We start from the raw sequence: 10,878 nt of genomic DNA on the forward strand, positions 1-10,878 counted from the left end.
TGTGTGGGTGTGTGTGGAGTGGTGTGTGTGGGTGTGTGTGGAGTGGTGTGTGTGGGTATGTGTGTAGTGGTGTGTGTGGGTGTGTGTGGAGTGGTGTGTGTGTGGGTATGTGTGTGTGTGTGTGGAGTGGTGTGTGTGGGTGTGGTGGGTGTGGTAGTGTGGGTGGAGTGTGTTGTAGGTTGTGGTAGTGTGGGTGTTGGTGTGGGTGTGTTGGTGGTGTGGTGTGTGTGGGGTGAGGAGTGGTGTGTGTGTGTGATGTGGGTGAGGAGAGTGGTGGCACAGTGGTTAGTTCCATTCCCGCTCACGGTCAGGCCCTCCCCTAGGTAGACTCAGCCTCAAACGAGGCTCACGGTCAGGCCCTCCCCTAGGTAGACTCAGCCTCAAACGAGCAGTAGCTGGTGTAGCGTGGTGAACAGCGCTAGCACTGGGGAGACAAAGGCGGCCGTGTCGGTAGCCTTCATAGACGCTGCTGCTGCTGCTACCTGCTAACAGCACTTGCCCCTACAAGCCTGTTAGAGGCTACACGGGGGAGCTTTGGCTTTGTGTGTCAGTGTGTGTGTCACTCACACTGTACACACCCACACAGTGTCACACACACTGTGTCACTGTGTGTGTGTCACTGTGTGTGTGTCACTGTGTGTCACTGTGTGTGTGTCACTGTGTGTGTGTCACTGTGTGTGTGTGTCACTGTGTGTGTGTGTGTGTGTCACTGTGTGTGTGTGTCACTGTGTGTGTGTGTCACTGTGTGTGTGTCTGTGTCACTGTGTGTGTGTCACTGTGTGTGTGTGTCACTGTGTGTCACTGTGTGTGTGTCACTGTGTGTGTGTCACTGTGTGTGTGTCACTGTGTGTGTGTGTGTCACTGTGTGTGTGTGTGTCACTGTGTGTGTCACTGTGTGTCACTGTGTGTGTCACTGTGTGTGTGTCACTGTGTGTGTGTCACTGTGTGTGTGTGTCAGTGTGTGTGTGTCACTGTGTGTGTGTGTGTGTGTGTCACTGTGTGTGTGTGTGTCACTGTGTGTGTCACTGTGTGTCACTGTGTGTGTCACTGTGTGTGTGTCACTGTGTGTGTGTCACTGTGTGTGTGTGTCAGTGTGTGTGTGTCACTGTGTGTGTGTGTGTCACTGTGTGTGTGTGTGTGTCACTGTGTGTGTGTCACTGTGTGTGTGTGTGTCACTGTGTGTGTGTGTGTCACTGTGTGTGTGTCACTGTGTGTGTCACTGTGTGTGTGTGTGTGTCACTGTGTGTCACTGTGTGTGTGTGTGTCACTGTGTGTGTCACTGTGTGTGTGTGTCACTGTGTGTGTCACTGTGTGTGTGTGTCAGTGTGTGTGTGTCACTGTGTGTGTGTGTCACTGTGTGTGTGTGTCACTGTGTGTGTGTGTGTCACTGTGTGTGTGTGTCACTGTGTGTGTGTGTCACTGTGTGTGTGTGTGTCACTGTGTGTGTGTGTCACTGTGTGTCACTGTGTGTGTGTGTCACTGTGTGTGTCACTGTGTGTGTGTCACTGTGTGTGTCACTGTGTGTGTGTGTGTCACTGTGTGTGTCACTGTGTGTGTCACTGTGTGTGTGTGTGTCACTGTGTGTGTCACTGTGTGTGTCACTGTGTGTGTGTGTGTCACTGTGTGTGTCACTGTGTGTGTGTGTGTGTGTCACTGTGTGTGTCACTGTGTGTGTCACTGTGTGTGTGTCAGGCTACACAGAGGATCTCCCCCCCCCACCCCCCCACCACCCCCCACCACCCCCCCACCACCCCCCACCCCCCCCACCACCCCCCACCCCCCCACCACCCCTCACCACCCCCCACCACCCCCCACCTCACCTGCCCTCCGTGCAGTGTCCAGGCCTTGCAGGAGTTCCCCTATGAGCTCCATCTCAGCGCTGACACCACCACCACCACCGACACCCCCACCACCACCCCCACCACCACCACCACCACCACCACCGACACCACCACCGACACCACCACCGACACCACCACCGACACCACCACCCCCACCACCACCCCCACCACCACCCCCAGCACCACCACCACCACCGACACCACCACCACCCCCACCACCTCCACCACCTCCACCACCTCCACCACCTCCACCACCACCCTCTCCCTGCCCCGGTGTCTCCGCCCCGCCCGGCACAGCCGGAGGCCCCAACAGCCGGCGGCACAGCGCCCAGACCCACGGCTCGCGGACGTTGTCTGCGGGGCACAGCAGGAGGACAACAACAACAACAACAATTACCACAATCACCACAATCACCACACGACAACAATCACCACCACAACCACCACAACCACCACAACCACCACCATCACCACCATCACCACCACCACCACAATCACCACAATCACCACAACCACCACAACCACCACAATCACCACAATCACCACCATCACCACCACCATCATCACCACCATCATCACCACCATCACCACCATCATCACCATCATCACCACCATCACCACAATCACCACCACAATCACCACAATCACCACCATCACCACAATCACCACCACCATCACCACCACCATCACCACCACCATCACCACCACCACCATCACCACCACCACCACAACCACAACCACCACCATCACCACAATCACCACAATCACCACAATCACCACAATCACCACAATCACCACAATCACCACAAATACCACACGGCCACAATCGGGTTTAGACCAGGCGAGGTAGTCAACATCTCACAGCCACAGAGAGAGACGCAGACTCCACATTTACAGCAGCAGCAGCAGCAGGCATCGTCAGGGTCCGGTATGGAACCCACGACCTCCTGTAGACCAGGCGAGGTGGTCAACATCTCCACCACCTCCATAATCACCTCCTTCGTCTCCACCTCCACCACCTCCACCACCACCACCACCACCTCCACCACCACCTCCACCTCCACCACCACCTCCATCACCACCACCTCCACCACCACCACTACCACCACCACTACCACCACCATCACCACCACCACCACCATCACCCCCACCATCACCACCACCATCACCATCACCTCCACCACCATCACCACCACCACCTCCCCCACCATCACCACCACCATCACCACCACCATCACCATCACCACCACCACCACCTCCCCCACCATCACCACCACCATCACCATCATCATCACCATCACCACCTCCACCACCACCTCCACCACCACCATCACCACCATCACCTCCCCCACCACCATCACCCTCCTCCTCCACCACCTCCACCTCGTTTATCTCCACCACCACCACCACCTCCCCCACCATCACCACCACCTTCACCACCACCATCACCACCTCCACCACCACCACCACCATCATTCATCACTACCACCACCATCACCACCTCCACCACCACCACCACCATCATTCATCACTACCACCACCATCACCACCTCCACCACCACCTCCACCACCACCTCCACCACCACCTCCACCACCACCTCCACCTCCACCACCACCTCCACCACCACCTCCACCTCCACCTGGTGTGAGTGTCCGCTGTGTAATCTGCTTCCTGCGCTGGATCTGCTGTGACAGCTGCTGCCTCTCGTCCTCCAGCGCCGACAGCAACAGCGGAGTGCGGCTCGTGCACCGCGCCTGGCACGGGGACTGTCACACCGTGGGGGGGAGGGGAGAGGACACTCGCTCACTTACCTACCCACTCGCTCGCTCGCCCACACGCCCACCTCGCTCACACGCTAACCCACACACTCGCTCAGTCGCTAACCCACACACTCGCTCAGTCGCTCACCCACCCACCCGCACACTCGCTCACCCACCCACCCGCCCACCCGCTCGCTCACACACCCACCCACCCGCTCGCTCGCTCGCCCACCCACCCGCTCGCCCACCCACCCGCTCGCTCGCCCACCCACCCGCTCGCTCGCCCACCCACCCGCTCGCTCGCCCACCCACCCGCTCGCTCGCCCACCCACCCGCTCGCTCGCCCACCCACCCGCTCGCTCGCCCACCCACCCGCTCGCTCGCCCACCCACCCGCTCGCTCGCCCACCCACCCGCTCGCCCACCCACCCGCTCGCTCGCCCACCCACCCCGCTCGCTCGCCCGCCCACCCACCCGCTCGCTCGCCCGCCCACCCACCCGCTCGCTCGCCCGCCCACCCACCCGCTCGCTCGCCCGCCCACCCACCCGCTCGCTCGCCCGCCCACCCACCCGCTCGCTCGCCCACACACCCACCTCGCTCACACGCTCACCCACACACTCGCTCAGTCGCTCACCCACCCACCCGATCATTCACCCACCCACCCACCCACCCGATCATTCACCCACCCACCCGCCCACCCGCTCCCCCACCCACCCACCCGCTCACCCACCCGCTCCCCCACCCGCCCACCCGCTCACCCACCCGCTCACCCACCCGCCCACCCACTCACTCACTCACCCACCCACCCACTCAAACACCCACGCACCCACTCACCCACCCACCCACCCACTCAAACACCCACGCACCCACTCACCCACCCACCCACCCACTCACTCACCCACTCACCCACTCACCCACCCACTCACTCACCCACTCACCTGGCGAGGTGAGTGCATGTCCTCCACCCGTCTCTTCATCTCCGCCTGCATCTCCAGAACTCTCTTGTCGCCCTCCAAGTCGCGCACAGCCAGGCGAGCCCTCTCACGCTCCTCCTCCTGGCGAGACAAGAGCAGTACCACCACCACCATCATCATCACCACCACCACCACCACCATCACCACCACCATCATCATCACCACCGCCGCAACCACCACCATCACCACCATCATCATCACCACCACCACCACCACCATCATCACCACCGCCGCCGCCACCACCACCACCACCACCACCATCACCACCGCCGCCACCACCACCACCACCGCAACCACCGCCGCCACCCGCCACCGCCACAATCACAACCACCACCACCACAACCATCACAGCCACCGACACCACCACCACAACCACCACCACCGCAACCATAACAGCCACCACCACCACCGCCACCACCACCGCCACCACCACCACCATCACAGGCACCGACACCACCACAACCACCACCACCGCAACCACCGCCACCACCACCGCCACCACCACAGCCACCGACACCACCAACACCGCCACAATCACAACTACCACCACCGCCACCAACGCCACCATCACAGCCACCGACACCACCACCACCACCACCACCACCGCCACCCGCCACCACAATCACAGCCACCACCACCGCCACCATCATCATCACCACCACTACCGCCATCGCCACCACCACCGCCATCGCCACCACCACCACCGCCACCACCACCTCCACCACCGCCCAGGGTAGAGCCTCCACTGCCGGGAGGGGCAAGTCCCGGGTCGGCGGACATCGGCAAAGTTGTGAGCTCCAGATCCGCGTCCGCCCAGTGGCGACGTTCGTAACGTGTATTTTTTATATTCAATTTAGAATTTTTATTATTTTTTATTTAAATTTTTTAATTTGTTTTAGTTTTTTAGTTTTCTAACTACGCGACTTTACGGAAAGAAGCAAAAACGAGAATAAAAATGACGACAACAATGTGTCCGTGTCCTGCTAGCCCCGAGTGAGTGGATGGGTGGGTGAGTGGGTGAGTGAGTGGGTGGGTGGGTGAGTGGGTGAGTGGGTGAGTGAGTGGGTGGGTGAGTGAGTGAGTGGGTGAGTGAGTGAGTGAGTGGGTGGGTGGGTGGGTGAGTGAGTGGGTGGGTGGGTGGGTGGGTGGGTGGGTGAGTGGGTGGGTGGGTGAGTGGGTGAGTGGGTGAGTGGGTGGGTGGGTGAGTGGGTGGGTGGGTGGGTGAGTGGGTGAGTGAGTGGGTGAGTGGGTGAGTGGGTGGGTGAGTGAGTGAGTGAGTGGGTGAGTGAGTGGGTGGGTGAGTGGGTGGGTGGGTGGGTGAGTGAATGAGTGGGTGGGTGGGTGAGTGAGTGGGTGGTTGGGTGAGTGAGTGGGTGAGTGGGTGGGTGAGTGGGTGGGTGGGTGAGTGAGTGGGTGAGTGAGTGGGTGGGTGGGTGAGTGAATGAGTGGGTGGGTGGGTGGGTGAGTGAGTGGGTGGTTGGGTGAGTGGGTGGGTGAGTGGGTGGGTGAGTGGGTGAGTGAGTGGGTGGGTGGGTGGGTGAGTGAGTGGGTGGGTGGGTGGGTGGGTGGGTGAGTGGGTGAGTGGGTGGGTGGGTGAGTGAGTGGGTGAGTGGGTGAGTGGGTGAGTGAGTGGGTGAGTGGGTGAGTGGGTGGGTGAGTGGGTGGGTGGGTGAGTGAGTGGGTGAGTGAGTGAGTGGGTGAGTGAGTGGGTGAGTGAGTGGGTGGGTGGGTGGGTGGGTGAGTGGGTGGGTGGGTGGGTGGGTGAGTGGGTGGGTGGGTGAGTGGGTGGGTGGGTGAGTGAGTGAGTGGGTGGGTGGGTGAGTGAGTGAGTGGGTGGGTGGGTGAGTGAGTGAGTGGGTGAGTGAGTGAGTGAGTGAGTGGGTGGGTGAGTGAGTGAGTGAGTGGGTGGGTGGGGTGAGTGAGTGGGTGAGTGAGTGGGTGGGTGAGTGGGTGGGGTGAGTGGGTGGGTGAGTGAGTGAGTGAGTGAGTGGGTGGGTGAGTGGAGTGGGTGGGTGAGTGAGTGGGTGGGTGAGTGAGTGGGTGGGTGGGTGAGTGGGTGAGTGAGTGAGTGAGTGAGTGGGTGAGTGAGTGAGTAGGTGGGTGAGTGGGTGGGTGAGTGAGTGGGTGAGTGAGTGAGTGGGTGAGTGAGTGGGTGAGTGAGTGGGTGAGTGGGTGAGTGAGTGAGTGAGTGGGTGGGTGGGTGGGTGGGTGAGTGAGTGGGTGGGTGGGTGGGTGGGTGGGTGAGTGGGTGGGTGGGTGAGTGGGTGAGTGGGTGAGTGGGTGGGTGGGTGAGTGGGTGAGTGAGTGGGTGAGTGGGTGAGTGGGTGGGTGAGTGAGTGAGTGAGTGGGTGAGTGGGTGGGTGGGTGGGTGAGTGAATGAGTGGGTGGGTGGGTGAGTGAGTGGGTGGGTGGGTGAGTGAGTGGGTGGTTGGGTGAGTGAGTGGGTGAGTGGGTGGGTGAGTGGGTGGGTGAGTGGGTGGGTGAGTGGGTGGGTGAGTGGGTGGGTGGGTGAGTGGGTGGGTGGGTGAGTGAGTGAGTGGGTGAGTGAGTGAGTGGGTGGGTGAGTGAGTGGGTGGGTGAGTGGGTGAGTGAGTGAGTGAGTGAGTGGGTGAGTGAGTGAGTGGGTGGGTGAGTGGGTGGGTGAGTGAGTGGGTGAGTGAGTGGGTGAGTGAGTGGGTGAGTGAGTGGGTGGGGTGGGTGAGTGGGTGAGTGAGTGGGTGAGTGAGTGAGTGGGTGGGTGGGTGGGTGGGTGGTGAGTGGGTGGGTGGGTGGGTGAGTGAGTGAGTGAGTGAGTGAGTGGGTGAGTGAGTGAGTGAGTGGGTGGGTGAGTGAGTGAGTGAGTGAGTGAGTGAGTGAGTGGGTGGGTGAGTGAGTGGGTGGGTGGGTGGGTGAGTGGGTGGGTGAGTGGGTGGGTGAGTGAGTGAGTGAGTGAGTGGGTGGGTGGGTGAGTGGGTGAGTGGGTGAGTGAGTGAGTGAGTGGGTGAGTGAGTGAGTGAGTGAGTGGGTGAGTGAGTGGGTGGGTGGGTGGGTGAGTGAGTGAGTGGGTGGGTGAGTGAGTGGGTGGGTGAGTGGGTGAGTGAGTGAGTGGGTGAGTGAGTGAGTGGGTGGGTGGGTGGGTGAGTGAGTGGGTGAGTGAGTGAGTGGGTGGGTGGGTGGGTGGGTGAGTGAGTGAGTGAGTGGGTGGGTGGGTGGGTGGGTGGGTGAGTGGGTGGGTGAGTGGGTGAGTGAGTGAGTGAGTGGGTGGGTGGGTGAGTGGGTGAGTGGGTGAGTGAGTGGGTGAGTGAGTGAGTGGGTGGGTGAGTGGGTGGGTGAGTGGGTGAGTGAGTGGGTGGGTGAGTGGGTGAGTGAGTGAGTGGGTGGGTGAGTGAGTGGGTGAGTGAGTGGGTGGGTGAGTGAGTGAGTGGGTGAGTGGGTGGGTGAGTGGGTGAGTGAGTAGGTGAGTGAGTGGGTGGGTGAGCGAGTGGGTGAGCGAGTGGGTGAATGAGTGAGTGGGTGGGTGAGTGGGTGAATGAGTGAGTGAATGAGCGAGTGACTGAGTGAGTGAGTGAGTTACTGAGTGAGTGGGTGAGTGAGTGGGTGGGTGAGTGAGTGAGTTACTGAGTTAGTGAGTGAGTTACTGAGTTAGTGGGTGAGTGAGTGAGTTACTGAGTGAGTGAATGAAGTTAGGTGTGAGGCAGACACCACCACCACCACTCCCACCACCCCCCCACCACCACCACCACCCACCAGGTTGTCCTCGAGTCCACGGATGCGCTCCTCGTACTGCCGTCTGAGACGCTCCGTCTCCCTGTGGGCGGCCCTCAGCTCCGCCAGGGCCTCCTCCCTGCCGGCACGCTCACGAACTGCGGATACCCTCCACCTCGACCCTGGGTGGGGGGGGGGTGGGTGGGGGTGGGTGAGTGTTTAGTTGGGTGAGTGAGTGGATGTTTAGTTGGGTAGGTTTGTGGGTGGGTGTTTAGTTGGGTGGGTGGGTGAGTGAGTGGGTGTTTAGTTGGGTGGGTGGGTGTTTAGTTGGGTGGGTGGGTGAGTGAGTGGGTGTTTAGTTGGGTGGGTGGGTGTTTAGTTGGGTGAGTGAGTGGATGTTTAGTTGGGTAGGTTTGTGGGTGGGTGTTTAGTTGGGTGGGTGGGTGAGTGAGTGGGTGTTTAGTTGGGTGGGTGGGTGTTTAGTTGGGTGGGTGGGTGAGTGAGTGGGTGTTTAGTTGGGTGGGTGGGTGTTTAGTTGGGTGGGTGAGTGAGTGAGTGTTTTAGTGGGTAGGTTGGTGGGTGAGTGGGTGTTTAGTTGGGTGAGTGAGTGGATGTTTAGTTGGGTAGGTTTGTGGGGTGAGTGTTTAATTGGGTGGGTGGGTGAGTGAGTGGGGTGTTTAGTTGGGTGGGTGGGTGTTTAGTTGGGTGGGTGGGTGAGTGAGTGGGTGTTTAGTTGGGTGGGTGGGTGTTTAGTTGGGGTGGGTGAGTGAGTGAGTGTTTAGTGGGTAGGTTGGTGGGTGAGTGGGTGTTTAGTTGGGTGAGTGAGTGGATGTTTAGTTGGGTAGGTTTGTGGGGTGGGTGTTTAGTTGGGTGGGTGGGTGAGTGAGTGGGTGTTTAGTTGGGTGGGTGGGTGTTTAGTTGGGTGGGTGGTGTGAGTGGGTGTTTAGTTGGGTGGGGTGGGTGTTTAGTTGGGTGGGTGGATGAGTGAGTGAGTGTTTAGTGGGTAGGTTGGTGGGTGAGTGGGTGTTTAGTTGGGTGAGTGAGTGGATGTTTAGTTGGGTAGGTTTGTGGGTGGGTGTTTAGTTGGGTGGGTGGGTGAGTGAGTGGGTGTTTAGTTGGGTGGGTGGGTGTTTAGTTGGGTGGGTGGGTGAGTGAGTGTTTAGTGGGTAGGTTGGTGGGTGAGTGGGTGTTTAGTTGGGTGAGTGAGTGGATGTTTAGTTGGGTAGGTTTGTGGGTGGGTGTTTAGTTGGGTGGGTGGGTGAGTGAGTGGGTGTTTAGTTGGGTGGGTGGGTGGGTGAGTGAGTGTTTAGTGGGTAGGTTGGTGGGTGGGTGTGTGGGTGAGTGGGTGGGTGTTTAGTTGGGTGGGTGGGTGAGTGGGTGTTTAGTAGGGTAGGTTGGTGGGTGAGTGGGTGTTTAGTTGGGTGAGTGAATGGATGTTTAGTTGGGTAGGTTTGTGGGTGGGTGTTTAGTTGGGTGGGTGGGGTGAGTGAGTGGGTGTTTAGTTGGGTGGGTGGGTGAGTGAGTGAGTGTTTAGTGGGTAGGTTGGTGGGTGGGTGTGTGGGTGAGTGGGTCGGTGTTTAGTTGGGTGGGTGGGTGAGTGGGTGTTTAGTTGGGTAGGTTGGTGGGTGGGTGGGTGAGTGAGTGTTTAGTTGGGTAAGTTGGTGGGTGGGTGTGTGGGAGGGTGAGTGAGTGTTTAGTTGGGTAGGTTGGTGGGTGGGTGTGTGGGTGGGTGAGTGAGTGTTTAGTTGGGTAGGTTGGTGGGTGGGTGTGTGGGTGAGTGTTTAGTTGGGTAGGTAGGTGGGTGGGTGGGTGAGTGGGTGGGTGTTTAGTTGGGTGAGTGGGTGAGTGTTTAGTTGGGTAGGTTGGTGTGTGGGTGAGGTGGGTGAGTGAGTGTTTAGTTGGTGTGGGTGGGTGTTTAGTTGGGTAGGTTGGTGGGTGGGTGAGTGGGTGAGTGTTTAGTTGGGTAGGTTGGTGGGTGGGTGAGTGAGTGGGTGTTTAGTTGGGGTAGGTTGGTGGGTGGGTGTTTAGTTGGGTAGGTTGGTGGGTGGGTGAGTGTTTAGTTGGGTAGGTTGGTGGGTGGGTGAGTGTTTAGTTGGGTAGGTTGGTGGGTTGGTGGGTGGGTAAGTGGGTGTTTAGTTGGGTAGGTTGGTGGGTGGGTGAGTGTTTAGTTGGGTAGGTTGGTGGGTGGGTGAGTGTTTAGTTGGGTAGGTTGGTGGGTGGGTGAGTGGGTGAGTGTTTAGTTGGGTAGGTTGGTGGGTGGGTGAGTGAGTGGGTGTTTAGTTGGGTAGGTTGGTGGGTGGGTGTTTAGTTGGGTAGGTGGTGGGTGGGTGAGTGTTTAGTTGGGTAGGTTGGTGGGTGGGTGAGTGTTTAGTTGGGTAGGTTGGTGGGTTGGTGGGTGGGTAAGTGGGTGTTTAGTTGGGTAGGTTGGTGGGTGGGTGAGTGTTTAGTTGGGTAGGTTGGTGGGTGGGTGAGTGTTTAGTTGGGTAGGTTGGTGGGTTGGTGGGTGGGTAAGTGGGTGTTTAGTTGGGTAGGTTGGTGGGTTGGTGGGTGAGTGGGTGTTTAGTTGGGTAGGTTGGTGGGTGGGTGAGTGTTTAGTTGGGTGGTTGGTGGGTTGGTGG

General features: G+C 59.3%; 1 protein-coding gene across 1 annotated transcript; it reads right to left on the reverse strand.

Annotated features, from left to right (window-relative positions):
* Window positions 1-1,816: 1,816 nt before the first annotated feature.
* On the reverse strand, window positions 1,817-8,418 carry LOC144954059 (uncharacterized; the record flags this gene model as incomplete). Its single annotated transcript, XM_078884635.1, has 5 exons — window positions 1,817-1,820; window positions 2,111-2,195; window positions 3,482-3,608; window positions 4,541-4,657; window positions 8,303-8,418. Coding segments are annotated over 5 exons (449 nt in total), but the record flags the coding sequence as incomplete, so codon positions are not given.
* Window positions 8,419-10,878: the final 2,460 nt, after the last annotated feature.

The sequence above is a fragment of the Lampetra fluviatilis genome, unplaced genomic scaffold (genome assembly GCF_964198595.1).
Source record: "Lampetra fluviatilis unplaced genomic scaffold, kcLamFluv1.1 SCAFFOLD_596, whole genome shotgun sequence".
Taxonomy (NCBI): domain Eukaryota; kingdom Metazoa; phylum Chordata; class Hyperoartia; order Petromyzontiformes; family Petromyzontidae; genus Lampetra; species Lampetra fluviatilis.